The sequence below is a fragment of the Syngnathoides biaculeatus genome, chromosome 11, assembly GCF_019802595.1.
Source record: "Syngnathoides biaculeatus isolate LvHL_M chromosome 11, ASM1980259v1, whole genome shotgun sequence".
NCBI lineage: Eukaryota > Metazoa > Chordata > Actinopteri > Syngnathiformes > Syngnathidae > Syngnathoides > Syngnathoides biaculeatus.
This window is the reverse complement of record NC_084650.1, coordinates 11590562-11610226: the sequence shown is the minus strand read 5'-3', so window position 1 is coordinate 11610226 and position 19665 is coordinate 11590562. Positions and strand designations below refer to the sequence as shown.

General features: G+C 42.6%; 1 protein-coding gene across 5 annotated transcripts in view; it reads right to left on the bottom strand.

The window, feature by feature from the left end:
* slit3 (slit homolog 3 (Drosophila)) overlaps window positions 1–19665 on the bottom strand; it is a 307110-nt gene that overhangs the window by 64547 nt on the left and 222898 nt on the right. For all 5 annotated transcript variants that reach the window (XR_009797055.1, XM_061834519.1, XM_061834518.1 and 2 more), the window contains 5 exons: window positions 19289–19452; window positions 14782–14932; window positions 11749–11823; window positions 6285–6428; window positions 5021–5164 (listed from right to left, as the gene is read on the bottom strand). Coding sequence is in view for 4 of the 5 variants with exons in the window: in XM_061834519.1 (XP_061690503.1) it covers window positions 5021–5164; window positions 6285–6428; window positions 11749–11823; window positions 14782–14932; window positions 19289–19452 (678 nt within the window). In the remaining variant the exon portion in view is untranslated. The remainder of the gene's footprint in view (window positions 1–5020; window positions 5165–6284; window positions 6429–11748; window positions 11824–14781; window positions 14933–19288; window positions 19453–19665) is intronic.

Genomic DNA, 19665 nt, shown 5'->3' with positions numbered 1-19665 from the left:
CAAGTTACTGAAGTTTTTAACTGCAGATCATTTTAAGTGGCTTCATATTGTATACATTATAGTTTGATGATTTTTTGTTATGCCTTGAAATATGAACGACCTGACAGCTTTTTTTTCTTTTTTTTATATATATATACGAGCTGCCGTTTGGCTTCTTTTTAAAAGCATTTTTAAGCTTGGCCATGTGGGAAAAATTGGAGATACGAGCGCTGTATGGTAGCAGTAAACGCAACTCACTCCACAACAAGCAACACTTTGCCAGAAACAACAACAACAAAAAAAAAACAATTACACCTTATGTAGTTCGGTTTGGTTTAATGCTAAACGATGCAACGTTCCACAAATGGGCTAACAAATAGCATCTGTGTTGCACTGTCATAACCCTTTAAATATTGGATATTTGAACACAAAAAGTGGAGCAACACATATAGACAGGTATAGTATAATACCTAAAGGCATATATTCTTTTTTCTTTTAAAAATAAAGAAGACCAATAAGCCTTAATGAATCAATTGTGAGTCTTTTGTGTACAGCGGAACCTTAAAAGAACAGACTAATCGGGGCAGGAGTTATCCAATAAAGCTAGTCGTCTGTTACATCGAAGCATCGTTTTTAGGCCATGAGCGCCCTCATCACAGGGCAATGAAAAAAAAAAAAAAAATCTCTCGCTCTTACTCTCTCTGCATGCACTCAACGCCCTAATAGTCAATTGATCCAACCAACATGACATGCCCGCCACATCAATGCTGTACATCCAACATGGCCGCCCTGAAGGCACAAGAGGAATGTCTTTTGGAATTGGACCTGCAGTGTTATTGTTTCTTTTGTACGTCTGTAACTCAGAAATGCATCGGTCCCTTTCTCTGCCTGCATTGCGGCATAGCGCCAGTAAACAACACCAAGCACTTCTGGAACTGGCAGAACTTGTCAGCAGTACTTAAAGTAACAAATGGAAACTCTTTTAGGACGCAATGGTCAGTTCCAACACCCCGTTTAATCCAATATGAGTTATATCGGTGTCCGTTTTATCATGTTTCCATGTTATATCCCTCTGTCTCTGTGATACTGGACTGAAGTGGCCAAAACGCAGCACGATGTCCATTGAGTTGAACCAAAAATATGTGCTTCATATATATATTAATTGTTTCATTCTCTTTGTAGTTAATGATGTCATTACCGTATGTTCTTACAATGTGATATTTTTCTCATTTGAAACTCATTTCAACGTTTTAGTTGTGTTTTTAGGGTGAGACTGGAACAGATTCACAACTTTTACATTCATTTCATTGGGGGAAGATGATGTGAGATGAGAGTGTACTGAATTACAAGCATGGAAAGAACTCAAACCTCAAGACACCGCTGCGTATGCCAATAAAAGATGAAGATGAAGTGGAAACTGTAAAAATGTAATATTTAAAAGGCAGTATTTCAAATAACCCAAAGGCATATACGGGGCTTTCCAATCGTGCAAGGGCAATTAAGTAACACACATAATAACGCATCGTGGCACCATGTTAAAAGGGAGGACCAAAGATTTTGCTCATTTCCTCGCGATGAATTGACCTCGTTGCGTGGTGACCCAACCTGAGCAAAATCCCTTCCTTCCCCTTTTCCGTGTGCTAATCTTTTAATTAAACTCACACACACTCTACTGGGAAACAAGAGGTGGGCGTCAAAGTTGTGTGCGGGCGGGGGAGGTGGATTGTTGGGGGGGGGGGGGTCTTAAAAAAAAAAAAAAAACAACAACAACAAAAGGCCGATAAGAAAAGAGCTAACAGGCTTTCTACAACAATTAGCATGTTTCTTTCATGACGGCCAATATGTCCCGATTAAAAGTGATTGCATAGATTGAAGCCAGATTAAAATGAAAGAAAAACATTTTCATCAAAACATTCATTCAGTTACTCAACTGCAAGCTTTTTTTTTTTTTTTTTTTAACACAATATACAGTACCCAATTTATGATTATGCGCCCGAACAGATTTGGAGTGTTTTAAGTCTTTTAAGATTTTCAACCACTGTGGCGAGAAAATTCATGATTCAATTTCACTTAATAGGTCTGAAAATTACAATTCACAACAACTTATTTATCATTGCTTATCCATCTACGCATGCAAGCAACGTAGCGTGACGGGCATAACAATGGACCTTTCCGACCTGTCAATCACTCGTACAATAATAGCCAATCAGATAGCCGCATTGTCTCGACACACCCCTGCCGCCATGTTGTCCCACAAGCAATGCCGGTCACCAGTAGCGTGCGCTTGGAAAAGTTAATGTTCCGAAGAAAATGGTCCTCAGATGCGCTTGGGGAACTTGCAATTCTGATGAACGATATCCGGCTAGGTTACAAAGAGCCCGCTTGATTCATTTTCCAAAGCGTAAAACACAAATTGAAGTGTCTACGATGGATTAAGGCTCGCGGAAGAGCGCACGTACAACAAAATGTGAACAACATCAACAAACACAAGGCTGTATGTTCGAAGGTAACTGAGGAAGAAGTATCTTCTCTGAGTTTGAATTATTGTTATTGCGTCCTGCTCCGTCCAAAATCTTAATTCTGTGTACGTATCCTTGCGTGAAATAGTTGCGATCTCTCTGTAGAACTCTCTTGGACAAGTCTGACGCATTTGGCAAAAAACACACCCCAATATCATCTGGAATACGCGATAGAGAATCGACTTCAAACAAGTTCTGTTAAGATCGCCATCGGAAAGGTCCGTCAAAAGCACTTCCACTAGATGGCAGAAGGCCCGTTAATGTGTGCATTCATCGGTTTCCATTAATTATTTTAGCAACAACTGTGCCTTGATGTTTTATCTATTGTTTTTTCACCCAAGATTTTCTTCGATTTTTATTCCATTTTATTGCACCTTGTGGAGAAGCACTCATTATTTTTTTTTGTACGCGCAGCGTATTAAGGCTTTTGGCTAATAGACACAAGGTTTTTGGTTGACTAAACAGGCATAGAATTCAATTTGTGAGGATAAAACAAGATTATTATTTGAATATGCTACATATACATTGTTTGATAGTGCGGCATGGAATTTTCTCATGTGTCCCGTGGCAAGTTGGTTGAAGTAACCAATTTACATCCTAAACGGTTTCAAATCCCCTCCGTTATGTCTAAAGAGAGACGGATTGGGCGGTAGCAAGTGCCTCTGGCATTTTTTTTTTTTTCCCTGTTTTGGGAGAATCAGATGTTGGAAAAAAAAACAAACAAACAAAAAAAAAAAGCCTGCCGGACATTGCGCTGTTCGTTTGCCTGATTGTGTCAAAAGCAATTGCTGCCGTCTTGACATTGTCACGAAAAAATATTAGAAACATTCCCGCAGCGGCATGATGTGTCACTTGTGTAAAAGCATCCCAACCTTTTCCAGGTTCTGTTCTGCATAAAAACAAAAAGCAGCTTATCGGCGGATCTTCTCTGAGTAGGAATTCTCGAGGCTGCCGTTTCTGTTTGAGTTCACGCGGCGATATGTATTTCTCCGACCTTCCTGTCAAAACTTTATTCTAGAAAAGAATTCGTACTGAAGGTGACGGGTATACAAGATCTTGTTATTTGGAGGTAGCGCTTTTATGGTGTATGTGTTTACACACACACACACAAGTAAAATAAAGATAAACTTGTAAGGTTTTATTACACTGCTATAACATATATTTGCAAGCTTCAACATCAGACGATTCAAGAAGCGGTGCCGGCATCATAATCGCAACATGGAAAGTGGCTGATAAAAAAAACTGGCCTTTGGGTGACTTTCAATGAGAACAACCAAATAAAAACTAGGGAAATACATTTCAGGTTCTCATATAGGGGACAATGTCAAAAATCTAATTTCACTTGGACCTCCAAAACATAACTGAAGGCAGTATTTAAAAAAAAAAAAAAAAAAAAACACTACAAAAATGCACATCAACTGTTTGACAACTTGGAATGTAGCGAAAAATAATACCCGAGAATCCCTTCTTTGGCTTACGTATGGTTTTCGAATTTCACGCGTGTGGCGGCAGTTGGACAAATTAGAGGGGACAAAACAGTATGCAAACATTATCCAGGGAATACTTGATTCTCGAACGTCTCCGTTCTCAAACAAATCACAGTGAAATCCAACTATGGGGCACGTTGGATCAGCTGGTAAAGAGTTGGCCTCGCAGTTCTGATGTCCCGGGTTTGATCCCGGATCCGGCTGTGTGGAGTTTGCATGTTCTCTCTGGTTCCCTCCCACATCCCAAAAACATACAACATCAATTGGACACTCTAAATTGCCCCAAGGTATGATTGTGAGTGTGACTGTTTCTCTCTATGTGCCCTGCGATTGGCTGGAAACCAGTTCAGGGTGTACCCCGCCTCCTGCCCGTTGACAGCTGGGATAGGCTCCAGCACTCCCCGCGACCCTTGTGAGGATAAGTGGCTGATAAAAATGGATGGCATGGATAAAACCCAACTATTTGGCGGAGAGGGGGAGGGATTAAAATGTCCATTTTAAAATACATCCTTCTTAATTAATTTCAAGCACACAAACAATAGCCATTTGCTTGATGATAATTTATTATTATTATTTTTTTTTTAGGGGTACGACAATGGCGCAGATTAAGATTTACTGTAACAGTTGCCAGAATTTGACATGGGGTGTTTAGTACATTTGGTAGTGCATAAATGGGATCTTAACCTAGTGATTCTCAACCATTGTAACCTATTTCACTTACTGGTCTAAAAAATATGATTTAGTGTACATAACATCCTCATGTTAATTCTTTTTCATCTATCCATGCCAGCGACAGATAGTGGCAGTCATAACAAATCGTCTGTTAGACGTCCGAAACCAACCTGTCCATCCACATTTTGTGACATTTTTGTTTGGTGTTGTGCTGCGAGATTTTATTTTTTTTTTTTTCTCCCAGTGTAGAAGTTGCGCCTTGGCTCCCAAAAAAAAAAGAGAGAGCAAGAAAGAGAGAGAGAGAGAAACACTGCCTTATCCCATTGGGAGGGAAGAAAAAAAACAAAAAAAAAAACAACTCACATAGTCGAGAGGGAGTGCAGGGTGGCAAAGGCTCCCGGAGCGATGCTGGAGATCCGGTTGTCGTAGAGGGACAGCAGACGCACCGAGCTCAGGCCCGTAAATGTCGTGTTGTCGATGCAGCTGATCTGGTTGCTCCGCAGCATTCTGGGGGGGGAAAAAAAAAAGGTTATAAAGCGGACAAATAAATCATAAGCCCTTGTCACTCATCTCTCATTTGGACAGAAAAAAACAGATTGCACATTTTAGTCTCCACAAATACAACATGCGTTGCGCAAGGGGGAAAATGTAATTTGCTGGGAAAATATTTGCACTGGAAGATTAATACCACCACAGACGCATTATAAAGTATTTATAGCAACACACAGCTGTCAACTAGAGGCTTCGGTTACCAAGACAGTTCTTACATCAGTGTAGCGTGCGGCAGGTGTTCCTTTTCAAACACTAAAACTAATGCCAAAACATTCTCACGTTCGTACTCCTCAGTCAAAACCAAACAAAAGTAATCAAGTGATGTGTCTTTTGGCTGCGCAACGTCTCCTTGAGTGGATAAAAATAAAAATAAAAAAGGATTAAAAAGCATAATACGATCTGAGCGCTCTCTAAAGGGCAACCGCAACGGAGCCTGTCCAGAGACGTCGGTCGTGGTCTGGGAGTCACGTGGCCCGCAGCTAATCGAGTTAGTTAGCAAACTGCGGGGAAGCTAACCAGGTTAGCACGGCTATTACGGTAGCACGGAGCCGTTTAACAGAAGACAGAGACGGTCTTGATGCCATTAGAGAGTCATTAGCCAACGTATAATATATATATTTATATAAATGATAGCATTACCGCGCATCCGCAGACGACATTAGCTCGGCTCCAGATTCGGTACGCTGTCGTGTAACCTAATTGGACGCTGGCCAGTTTAGCGTGGGTGGCTAAATGAAGGCTATCATTAGCGTTGATTTCAGGGTGTGTGAATTGACACAGTTACTGACACAAATCTAAAAGGCAACAATTAATGCACATTTAACAACATCCAGTGCTGAAAAGAAAAATAATCTGTGATATAAAAAAAAAAAAAAGTCCAGTCCTTCAGATGTTATGTTTATCTTGTTTGTGAGGATTCATCCACAATATTGGTGCACATACGTCAACCGAGTTTTAGTACCAAGGATTCCACAAGATGACTCAAAAGGTCTTACACGGGCCAAAGGGAGTTTAAAAAAAACAAAAGAAATTTAAAAAACGGCAACTAAAAAGGGTGAGAACGATGCCCACTTACAGCGTTTTCAAGCCAGTGAGGCCTCGGAACATTCGTCCCTGCAGTCCTGTGAGCTTGTTGCCGGTCAGGAGAAGCTCCAGAACCCCGGACGCCCCGTCGAAAGTTCCCTCGCGGATGTCCCGGAGCTTGTTGTTGCTCAGGTTGCTGCAACCAAAAGAAGTTTTTTATTTTTATTTTTTTTAAATGTCATATCAATATCATTAAAGCAGACAGGTGAACAATCCATCCATCTTCCACCGACTGGATCTAAAATCTTGCTCCTCCAACCAGTGTGACATGGCCTCCCATGCACGGATGTGAACCATCTATTTTCTTTGCCGCTTATCCTCACAAGGGTCGCGGGGAGTGCTGGAGCCTATCCCAGCTGTCAACGGGCAGGAGGCGAAGCAGAACCCTGAACTGGTTGCCAACCAATCGCCGGGCACATGGAGACAGACAACAGTCGCACTCACAATCACACCGAGGGGCAATTGAGAGTGTCCAGTGAATGTTGCATGCTTTTGGAATGTGTGCGGGAGAACTGGAGTGCCTGGAGAAAACCCACGTAGGCACGGGGAGAACATGCAAAGACCATACAGGCGGGGGCAGGATTTGAACCCAGATCCTCACAACTGCGAGGCCAACGGTTCAAGCTAGTAGTTTCAAAGCGGTGGCCCGCTGGCCATTTGCGGCCCCCGGGATGATATTGTGCGGCTAGGAATGTTTCATGTTAGTGCGGTTTTATCAGAATGATACTTTTATAGTGTTGTGTGCGGAACTGACGAATCTACCGATTTAGTGTCCAATTAATGTTGCATGTTGTCTTTTGGGGAGGATGTAGGGGGGGAAACCGCAGTGCCCGGAGGAAACCCACGCAGGCAAACTCCACACAGGGATCGAACCCGGGTCCTCAGAACTGTGAGGCCAACGCTTTACCAGCTGATCCACCGCGCCGCCTGGATGTGCACCAATAAATCACAACGCTCAAAAGTGTTCAACGTACCCACATTTAATGGATTCAAACCCGTCACTCATGAAAATTCAGAATTTGTGTGACTTTTTGTCCTTCTTCGTATAGTGACTGTTCTATTCCATTCTTCCAGCTTTGTTTTGTTTTGGAAACAAGATTGCACAACATTTCACCCCCTTTTTTTTACAGTTGGGCCAGCGCCACGGCTTTCATTCATTACCACGACGACTCGGGGCCGAGCCTACAAAAGCGAGCCCGTGCCAGCATCGACCGCATTTTTTTTTACTCGAGTCGCCTTATTTGACTTGTCCGCGAGCGTGCGGAGTTCCCGTGTTGTAACTCGTTAGATCGCGCGCGAGTGCCTAACTTCCTGCCTCGACAACGTGAGGATCTCCTGTCGCATCCACGCATTCATCTGACGAGTGACAACGATCTATCTCCCCGCCGAATATGAAAACCGAAAAAAAAACAAAAAAAAAAATAGAGACAATAAGTCGAGATGATGCCGATCACGGGCCGCGGGGCCTCGGGGGATCCCGTACGGGCCGCCGCTTATCGGCGCCGGGGGGAGAGGAAGACGATGAGAGGATGAAGAACAGATGGAAGGAATTGAGAGCAAAATGGAAATGAGATCGCGCCCAATCTATATCGTCGGTGACGGAGCTCGATGGTTAGCAATTTCCTCTCCAATAAATCAACTCTTGGTCTTTTTTTTTTTTTTTTTTGTTCCCCCCTCATCAACCTTCTATCACACACACACACACACACACACACACACACACACACACACACACATGAGAGAAGCTCGTAGATAAAGCCGAGTTGTAAATCTGAACGGAAGGCCAATCCTCGATTTCCGCTTTCTATCGGCTTCCTCCTCTCATCTCTTCCTGGCTCGTTTTATGCGTCTCGTCGACTTGGCGCTGGTGACTTCCGCACATATTTCCCCCTTTTTAATTCCTCTCCCTCACCAGCTTTTCTGTCTCCATTTGTGTCCTCCCGAGTATCTATTTTGTCCGACTAATTCCAATGCTAACCTGCTCCATAATGCAGCGAAGTGGGCTATACAAAAAAAAATGATACCGCATATTGCACATCGTCTACTTAGACTTTGTGGCTGGCGGACATAATGAGCAGTTAGGACTGCCCCGATATCTCCCCAAATCCAATATGTCGCTTGGGAGAGCAATGCTAATGTGATGGAAAGTACAGATTATTTTTATTTGGAGAAAAAAAAAAAAAAAAATCATATTTCTGATTCATACCTCTCTGTTTCAATTTGCATACGGTAATAGCGCCCTACAGAATGTACATTATGGTTGTACAGGATTTAGGATGAAGTAGCTCCAACATTTACAGGCATGGGGGGCCTGTTTAAATGGGAATTTTGCAGGATTTGATACAAAAAGCATTGCAGTTACCGTAATTTCCAGCCTATAATCATCCCCCCCCCCCGCACGCTTTCGACCCTGCGGCTTATGCGGTGATGCGCTTAATTTGTGCATTTTTCTAACGGCCGCAAGGGGGAACTCGAGCGGAAAAGGTAAGAGTGAGACCGGAGGAATATATGTGCCAAGGGAGTGACTTTTACCGGCATGTTTTTTTTTTTTTTGTTTTTTTTTGTTTTTTACTGGCCCTGTTAGCGCTGCACTAGCGCTGTGCTAGCATGTTGCTGCTGTGTATCTGGCGTGTCTCAGTGATTTTTACCAGTATGTTTTTTTTTTTAACCGGCCCTGTTAGCGCCATCCTAGCGCTAGCATGTTTCTGTTGTGTTACTGCCATGTTTCAGTGATTTTTACCGGTATTTTTTGTTGTGCTACTGTGTAGCTGTCGCGTTTTTTTTTTTTTTAACCAGCCCTGTTCGTGCTACCGTGTTGTTCCTATGTTAAGCTAAGCTAAGGTATTAAAACTTTGAAAACTCTTTCTGTGTACCGTCTTTGTAAATATCTCATGTTTCAATGTGGGCACTTGCGGCTTTTACACAGGTGCGGCTTATCTATGTACCAAATGGTATTTCCTTTACAAATGTACTGGGTGAGGCTTATAATCAGGTGCGCTCTGTAGGGTGGAAATTACGGTTGTCTGTTACATTTGTTCTTTTATTTTTTGATTCTAAGACACCAAACATGTGCTATAAGGAACAATAAAATATTTCCATTAAAAAAAAAACACACACAGACACAATAGCCATAAATCACAGCAAATTACGACCACAATAATAAATATATTGTGGTCCCTGAGATACGAGTTGAATCATTTCCATGACCACACTCAACAATAGGTAATTTTAACTGTTTGTGCATGTGCCTGACTTTGCCACCTGGGGGCAGTATGATATCGTCACGCAGATAGTTTCACAACTACATTGAAGTGCTCAGTAAGCGGCGCTTACGTTTTTTTTTTTTTTAATTTACAAAGAGGATAAAGAATACGTGGCTGGCGCAAAGTTATACTGTCTCTCTTCTTGTGTTGCTCCATGTTTTGTGTTCAAATATTCATGGCTTGAAGCCTCATTCGTTAGCCCGTCTATGGAGTTTCCCCAACGTGCGATGGCATTAATTCAACAGGCTTGAACGCAAAGCACGCGGTTGTGTTAAACACGCGTGTAATTCATCCCGAATGCTCGTTTTCGATGGATTATTCACACTCTGACGAAAACTGCTGCTTGTGATGTTCACTTGAGTTCACACCACTCGATTCTCAACCTTTTGTTCATTTTCACTGCAAAATATTAATTGTCCGAACGACGGCTTGGATCTGGAAAAACTCAATTTGGGTCGCTCAGGGCACCACAATATCGTGAAATATTTAAATGATTGTTTAACGGAATGTTTATGTCAACAAGACCTAATGTTTTTGCCGGTGGGAATAATGTTTAACATTTTGCTCGAGCTCAATATTACCGTACAAATTTCCACTGCATTCTTGTGAGAATATACTGGAAGAGATGAGCGTACGTTGGCTTCGCATAGAGGAACACGGGCGGAACAAATGCTGAAACGGTCGACAGGGAACAGTCACCTCATTTACATAATAATGAGATGTCCCCTGAACTAGACAGATAACATTGGTCCGCGCGTGTGTAGCTGCCTTAACAAACATATAAAGTGCAAGTCGCGGGGACCTCGAGAATTATCACGCGGCTGTCGTCGCATGCGTCAAACGAGGTCGCCGACCGGAGAAGAAAAACTGTCGGCCTTTGCGGGGGGGGGACAGAGAGAACGATTTGATCCCCTGTTGAATGTCCAAGTTTGCTCACTTACAGACGATTTAACTGTCACAAATCTTTATGATAGATTATTGATTTTAAATATTGTAACAAAATATCACCAATGTTTTGCTTCGATTCTTTCCATTTCTATCCGACCTGAGCGAGATGACAAAAAAGAAATTGGATGGAAGATTGTTTGAATTAGAAAAATGCTCATGAAGGGTGCCAAAATTTCACCCTTCACCCATCTTCAACATCGTTTATGCGTGACCAACATTTCATAATGGCAACAATATTTAAAGCAATTTCACCAACTACACAAAGACTCTCGAGAGTACACAATCAAAAGAAAACACTTAAGGAGAAGAATCAACCAGTCTTGAGTCATTTACTTTAGTGTTAATGGTAGAAAACATCGTTATTATCTTTCTTGCGCATATTTGACACCAACACAATGCCAACTTGGCAGCACGTTGGAACAGCTCTAAAGCGTTGGTCTCACTGTTCTGAGGACCTGCTTGTGTGGAGTTTGCAACTTCTCCCCCGTGCCCGCGTGGCTTTTCGCCGGGCACTCCGGTTTCCTCCCACATCCCCAAAAACGTGCAACATTAATTGGAGACTCTAAAATTGCCCTTGGCTGTTATTGTGTGTGCGACTGTTGTCTGTCTCCGTGTGACCTGCGATTGGCTGGCAACCAGTTCTGGGTGTACCCCGCCTCGTTCCCGATGACAGCTGGGATAGGTTCCAGCATTCACAACCGACCCTTGTGAGGATAAGCGGCTCAGAAAATGGATGGATGGATAATTTAAGAAAAACTCCTCAGTGCAATTAATTTTAGCTACTGAAGGTTTTTTTTTTCCACTGTGGCGACAAACCAATGAAAACAAGAAGCACGCATGCATTCCTTTTTTTTAGTCGTTCTAGGGAAAAAATGAGTTTCACGCAAGAAACTTCAGGTTAACAATACTAGGCGTTGCGTGATGCAGCGTTTCCCTTTTCCGGAATCAGAATCAAAATCAGCTTTGTTGGCCAAGTGTGTAAAAACACACAAGGAATTTGTCTCCATGCCAAAAAGAAGCACCTTGACTTGGTGTCTTCCGCAAAGGTTCAGGAAAATGTGCGCTAAAGGTTAGCAGATTGGACTTTCTGAACAGGGCAGGGCCCAAACGCAACATGGGCAAGACTGAAAATGACGTCAAAATATGTCTGGAATACGTCAGTGTTGACAGAGAGGCCTACTTCAGATCAAACATTGCCAAAAGCAAAGTTAAGCTACAATATTCGGCACAATGAAGCGTACGTACATTTTCCTCAAATTCGGCAGCTTCTTGAACATCCCGATTCCGTCCAGTAAGGCGATCTCGTTGTCGTTCAGCCGCCTGCACAGACCAAGAGACACACCGAGGCGGTCAATTCTGTCACAATCTCGACCTTTGAAAGTCCAAGCGAGCGCACAAACACACTCTTAAAAAAATGTAAAAAGCCTTTCGTGACTTCTCAAACGTTAACAAGGTGAGAGAAGTGAGCTTGCGGATTTAGAGGAGAGGCTGCGACAACAATCAAACACTTCTATGGGGTCATCAATATCCACCATGCCCAAAGCCCTTGCAAAGCACAAAACATCTGCTTTATGGAGGCCATTTTTACTAAAAGGCTATTCAAAGAATGAACTTTGCATGGGCTTCGCTCTTCACTTTGATTCGGCACACGTGTACGTATGGAAGACGCCATAATGGATGCCATCTCAGAGACCGTATTTAAAGAGAAAATATTCCCAGCAATAAATTATTTAATATCACAGTTGGTGGGAAGAAGAATCGACAATAATGATTTGCAAAACAAATGCTTTCAAAATTTTACTTCCTAACACAAAGACAAACTTGAGCTTTCCTAATCTTGAGATTAATGTTTTTAAAATTTCCTAAATAAAAAAAAACATGCACGGACAAAGAAAAGCTGAGAAGGAAAAAAAAAACCCTCCAGAAGTTGTTCAAATCCTATGAATGTTTAAAGCTTGTCTTCAGACTCATTTGTAAACATTTCGTCAAACCACAGCAGGTACACAAATCGCATCTCTGCCCGTTATCCTCCCCTGACGTCTGGATTTTGGAAAAACTGAACCACTTTGCGTGGACATCGGGGACGGTGCCTCCATATTGGCAGACTGGGACGGCGGTTCCCCCCCCCCCCCCTTTTTTTTTTTAGGGTTAGTGTATGGAATGTCCTCAGTGCACCTTTTTGCTAATATTATACATTTATTTTAAAAATGTATAATAAAATGAATTCCATTATGAAGGAAACATTTTTATTTTTCGATTAGCAGTAAAAAAAAAAATATCGCACGTTGCTGGATTCCCCGAAAAAAAAGACGAAAATGAAGCGGAAACAGCCGAGCAGGAACGTGACGTCGTAGCCGGTGTCAACAATGGCGACCATTGGAGTACATTGTGAGAACGCAGATTAATTTTTCGATATTTCGAGCGATGAACGCTATTCTGAATTATTATCGCACCAAAACAAACAGAAGATGATAACGTAGTCCACAGTCCGAATTGGTATATTTTCCACAAATAAGGATTTGAATGTACGAAATCCGTTTAAAATGTCGCCACGGTAATTGGAGAGCAATAGCTGGTGATATCTTGCTTCACTGTAAATATAATTTCACGTGGTAAACTGATGCCACAACCAGACAGTACCAGTGGCACTATCGCAGGTCCAACTGTAGCGACGTACGAGGCTCCGCCCAAAAATGAGTCAATTTTTCAGACAAGGGAAACTAGGTCAAAGTTCGCGGACTTTAATTCATAAACACTTATATTTTTGGGTAAAAACGTCGAAACGGTGATGCATTTTACGGTACAGTTGAACATGTATTTTCATTTGGACAAGATAATTTGCGCTTGAAATTAGACATTAGAAAAACTTTAAGAAGGGCGACCGGAACGTGCGGTCCGTCCAACCGAACGGGATCACGCTCCTCAACTCATACGGCATTAAAGATTGTCATATTGATTTTTTTCCCTTAGTCTAAGAAGGGGGTTCCACTCCAACTTTTTTTTACCTTTTGTCTTTTTCCTGAATATTTCCGATTGTCTGCATCACTGCGCGTTGCGGCAAGCGCTTCTCTTTATGTGCACCTCTAAGGACTCGACTTCATCACATATTGCATCGACGTCCTTACATTTCATGTCATTCTTTGTGTTGAAGAGCTCCGGTGAATACTGAGCAGCCCCCCCCCCCACCCCCCACCCCCTTGGTTCTTTCTTATGATAATAATCCTCTATCAGGCTTCAGCGGAAGCCGAACACAGAGGCAAAATACTTGAAACCTGCTCACAATGTAATCAGAATATCCCTGTTGCATATTGCTCTCTCAGCGCCGGCCCATTTGTCACTGCTAAAAAAGGCGAGAAGGGACGCGACAGTAAGCTAGTGAGAGAGAACCCAAATGAAGATGGCTCCTTTGGGGTCTCGGAGGGAGAGGGAACATATCAATGAGAAGCTTTTTTTCTTTTTCTTTCTTTTTTTTTTTTTTTTTTAAACATGGCGCACACGCACACACACACAAAAATAATAATAATGAAGTAGCGATGAGGCAAGATTGGGGAAGGGTGACTTCTTCTTACGAGAGATGCGAGTTGTGCTTTTTGCGAGGTTTTGCCACGGCTCTTGTAGCTTTTCCTCGGTCACTTTGGTACATTTCTTGAACCAGTGACATTTGGAAAATAATAAGTGTACATCACAAACCATTTCAAACATGGATTAGCAGCAAAAGGCGCTTTCGTGCTCGAAATGAGTAGTGCATCGCTCCCAAAAAGAACGTCTCAGTGCCAAACAAATGACAAGTCCTTGTGTCATTGTGTACAAATAAAATGAATCAATCTGGGGAAGTAGCTTCAGCAGGGTCCCCAGCCACTTCCGGTGGGATCCCGAGGCGTTCCCAAGCCAGCCGAGAGACACGGTCTCTCCAGCGTGTCCTGGGTCGTCCTCGGGGTCTCTTTCCGGTGGGACCGGCCCGGAACACATCACCAGTGAGGCGTCCCGGAGGCATCCGAATCAGATGCCCCAGCCGCCTCACCTGGCTCCTCGACACTGAGCCCCTCCCGGATGACTGAGCTTCTCACCCTCTCTAAGGGAGAGCCCGGACACCCTGTGGAGGAAACTCTGACCATCTCGTTGAGATACAGGAAAAAAACCAACATGTGCGGTTGTGTTTCTTCTTGACATCGCCAACTACAGGTCTGGAAGGCATATTACAACATTATTTGAACAAGATTGTTTGCGCGCAAGATATTGATATACAGTCTTGCGTTCGCCGGTATTTTTGTGACTTACAGGTCGGTCGTGTGTTCCGGGATGTGCGCGGGAATGCGGGTGAGTTTCAGGTTGCTGCAGTCGACTACGGTGCCCTCGCAGCGGCATTTCTCGGGACAAACCAGGTCCTGGAAACATTCGCCGCTCAGACGGCTGCGGTAGTCCTCTTGACCTGTCGAGAAGGGAGCAACGAAAAGCTTTGAATTGAATTCAGTACAACAAAAATAGAGGATCAGCTCAGACTGTTCCAAAGTTACTCTTATAATAATTACAGAGGGTACATTTGCATAGTATTAATGTGTCTTCGTAAAGTAATTTCTTTCCTTGGAATGTCTACGGTGAAGAAACCAAGTATTTGAACACCCTGCTATATTGCAAGTTCTCCCACTTAGAAATCACGGAGGGCTGTGAAATTTTCATCGTAGGTGCACGTCCATGCTTCACAGTAGGGATGGTGTTCTTGGGATGGAACTCGTCATTTGTCTTCCTGCAAACACGGTTCGTGGAATTATGACCAAAAAGTTCCATTTTGGTCTCATCTGACCACAGAACTCTCTCCCATCACTCCTCTGTATCATCCAAATGGTCATTGGCAAACGTACGACGGGCCTTGACATGTGCTGGTTTAAGCACTGGAACCTTCCGTGCCATGCATGATTTCAAACCATGACGTCTTCAGTCACCTTGGAAACGGTGGTCCCAGCTCTATTCAGGTCATTGTTGCGTATTCCTGGGCTGATTCCCCACAAGGTGATATCTTGCATGGGGCTCCACTCCGTCATGCTTAGCTTCTTCCCTTTTCTAACAGAGGACCTTTTTTCACTAAGCTGCTTGGCACTTTCTCCTTTTCCAGCCGTGTAGAGCTGTACAATTTTGTCTCTGGTGTCTTTGGACAGCTCTTTGGTCTTGGCCATGTTACAGGTTTGAGTCCTGTATGGGGTGGACAGGTATCTTTATGGAGCTAACAACCTCACACAGGTGCATCTGATTCAGGATAACACATGGAGTGGAGGTGGACTTTTAAAGGCGGACTAACGGGTCTTTGAGGGTCAGAATTGTAGCTGATAGACGTGTTCAAATACTTATTTGAAGCTGTATCACACAAATAAATCATTACAAAAAGAAAAAAAAAAAAATCATACATTGTGATTTCTGGATTGTTCTTTTTAGCTGATCTCTCTCACAGTGGACATGCGCCTACGATGAAAATGTCAGACCCCTCCGTGATTTCTTAGTGGGAGAACTTGCAATATAGCGGGGTGTTCAAATACTTATTTTCTTCACCGTTAATTCCCATGGATTTCCTACTTCCCAATTAAGAACCTGAATTCCAAATTTGATGTTTCCGTTTCTATCATTGTGGTAAAGTTTGCTCCTCTCTTGAGCCAAATCATTTCTTTTTAATAAAGTCTCTGGGTTGCCACAAAGCGTGCCGGTTGTCGTCGGGGAGAAGGGAAGGAAACAGATGAGGTCTTTTTTTTTTTCTTAAGAACAGAGAAAGCTCATTAGTTGTTACTTTAGTGGCAACAGAAGAGAGTGCGGAGCTTTTAAAAGGTGCAATGGGATGAGCCATGAAGCGGTCGGTGCCTTATGACTATTTTGCAGCTGGAGCAGGTATACCGGGGGGGGGGGGGGGGGGGGGGGGGGAAATGCCAAATCTTGTTGTGCAATAATTAACGGCGCAAAGTAGCTCTTAGCAATTCGGCTGCTACTATCGATCTGTTTATTCCTTGTTGCGAAAGTTCCAATCTCAGGTTAGTTACATTTTTTTCGTTTGCCATTTCTTCATTCAACACAATGCCGTCGGAGAAAGACCCAAAAACGCACAAATGGAAGGAAATAAATAGCGTACGTTTTCATTTACTGGGTTTAAAATAGAAAAAAAAATAATATATCCATTCTATTTCATACAAACAAAACTGATCGGAAATGAAATTTCCCAGTGCAATGCAACAGAATTATGCTGCTTTTCCATTGCCAGTACATTTGCAGCTCAAATTTGAATGAGAAAACATCATTCATATCAGTTTAAAAAAAAAAAAAAAGAAAAAAGTCCTTCACTCCACAAAGTAAATTACATGATTTCATTATTTTGACAACGTTTTAGCATCTCCCAAAAATTAGAATGCTACATAAGAACCGGTCAAAAAGAATTTAATATGGAAATGAGGTTGGAATTGGCCTTCTGAAAAGTACTTTTTGTGTTGAATATATCTGCATAATTTATTAGTTTCATTTGGCAATTATAATGCCGAAATACAGTGAGCTCTCTTCCCAGACAGTATTGCAATTTATTTCGATGCACCTGCACTGACCCTACTTCTTTGATTTTCGACAAATTCACATCATATTGAACACATCAGAAATGGGCCACGCTGACAAATAAACAAACGAACACATTTCAATCGAGAGGAAATCTGAGACAGGCTAAGCTAATGTGTTTTTTTTTTTTTTTTTTTTTTTTTTGTCATTTTTGACAAATGAACGAGTCGCGCTGTCTTTCTGTCGGCCGTACGGTATTGGCGTTCGCTCAGCACATTTAGGACCCCAAATACTCATGGATTACCTTGTACACTGCAAAAACAAGACGAAAAATGCTGAATTTGGAATACATTGCTCCATTTAATTACTTGTTTTTTTTCCCAGTCGAACAAGAAAATTTGACCTATTTTGATTTTTGAAAAAAAATTAAAAATCTTGAGCATTTCTACGTCACGTGCTACTGGATGCTACTTCATGTAACATCTCTTTCATGCCTGTAGGAAGTACCTGCTTGTGTCTGGCTTGGTGCTTCCGCCCTCAGATGTTTGTCATTGGTTGGCTTTGGGCGGCGATCGTGAAATGAGGTTTGTAATTCACTGACCTCAGCGTTGCAATCATGGACGAGCGTAAAAATGAGTTGTGGACGGAGAAAATCTACGGTACTGCATGCCATTTGATATTGTTGCTTTTGCGATATCTTCAACGATCATCTCTTGATATTGATGAAATATATCGTCCAGCCCTACCACAAACAGAAGCTAACTCTAACAACTGCGCTGGATAACTACGGAATTGAACGAAGGTGCTCAAGTTCCGATATAGTGGGGGAGGGCCTGCTCACGCTGTGGCTCAATCAAGTGTGTCACTGGGGCCCATTTTAGCCAAGCCCCCCGCCTCTCAAAAGATAAAAACCAAATTGGTGAAAAAAAACGGTTTATATATCTACATATATCCCATACAGCACAACCTCGGCTCTCGACCACAATCCGTTCCAGAAGCCGGTTCAAGAAGTGATTTGTTCGAAAACCGAAATGATGTATACCCATTACGATTAACGTAAAAAGAAATAATGCGTTCAAAGCCTAAAATATTAGGCTTTTGAAAGCATTACTGTTTAGCTGTTCCTGATAATAAACAGCATAGCAGAAATACATGTATAGTTTAAATACTTTATATATACGAAAATAATTTAAGAAAGATATTTCTTTTTTGCTTAAGATGTAAGCTTTAGTAGTAGAGTAAGCTAGGCTGGGAGTGCATTGCCGTATCTGTAGCGACTCGGCCCCCCCATCCTTGTACACTTTTTTTTTTTTATTAACAAAAGTAACTTTAAACGTGCAACAATCAGGGGAAAAAAATGTTACAAAAACTAACAAGAAACATTAACTACCGATTTTTGTTCAAAAACAGAAGCAAAAAAAAAAAAAGTATAAATTTTTGCTCGAAAACCGATTTGTCCAAGAATGGGGACATTCCAGAACCGAGTATTCACTGTATTTCAACAATTATCCAACGTATGACAAATCTTAAATTCCTTTCACGTGGTCTATCATTTTTATGTTTTAAAAAAAAAAAAAAAAAAAAAGGTTCTTGCCTGGTAAGATGAAATATCTTAGCATATTTTGCCTTGATTTGACATTTAATCTTGGTTAGACTTGAGTTTTTGCAGTGTCGTACCTGCTTACGGCAACGGAAAAGCATCAAAAGCAAGTCGAGCTGCGTATGGAGCCGAGTATGTACCATGCAATGAGAAAATGGCATTCACGTCACAGTCTTTCGCATTGATGAAATGCACGATTTCATTTCAAACATCGTTCATCAGTTAAGGCTCCAAGTCACGTGATTGGCCGGTAGACGCAGGCGAGCGTGTGCCAGGCGGTCCCTGGCGCTTGACGGAACCATGTGATGCCACAGCAGGCGGGGCCACATGGTTAGATCAAGCACAAGAGACAGCTGCACGAGCCAATCAGAGGGCAGGTCCACACAGGAGGCAGGGCAAAGGAAGGTGGCGGGGGGGGGGATGAGGGGGGGGAGCTGGGGTAAACAGAGAGTGGGAAGACAGGATGGCGGTAAGGTCCGGAAATGTCCAAGGAGAAAGAGGATGTGCAAGGAGAGGGCAGCCAGAACCAGTTTGAGCCGTGATTAAAGTACCACCAAAAGAAATTCTTAGCTACCAGCAGTCCGACCGAAATTCAAATACTGTAGCGAGAACACGTGACAGAGGTCGTATTCCGAAAAAGTAGACGTCGTTATAACGTGCCCGTACCTGTGCAGCGGAACTTCTTGCCTTTCACTTGGCTGATGCGCTTGTTAGCCAGTCTTCTGGGGTGGCTGCAGCGCGCCCCGCTGGTCTCGATGGGGTTGTCGAACAGGAAGTCGGCCAGCCACTTCAGGTGACAGTCGCACATAAAGGGATTCTGGGCCAGATGACTGAAAGGAACGGAGTGCATTTGTCATGGTGTGCTTTCTTTAAATGGCTGCCTGGAGGCACTGCTTCAACCGCCGCCAGGACTATCATAGTAGTCAGGAGCCGGTTTGTGAGGAACTGCTAAACACTGCAGGAGAACAAGACTTTGGGTCTGGCTTTATTTACTTTCATTTGAGACTTTTCATGAAGAAAATGTTGTCCTTCGCTATATTGCA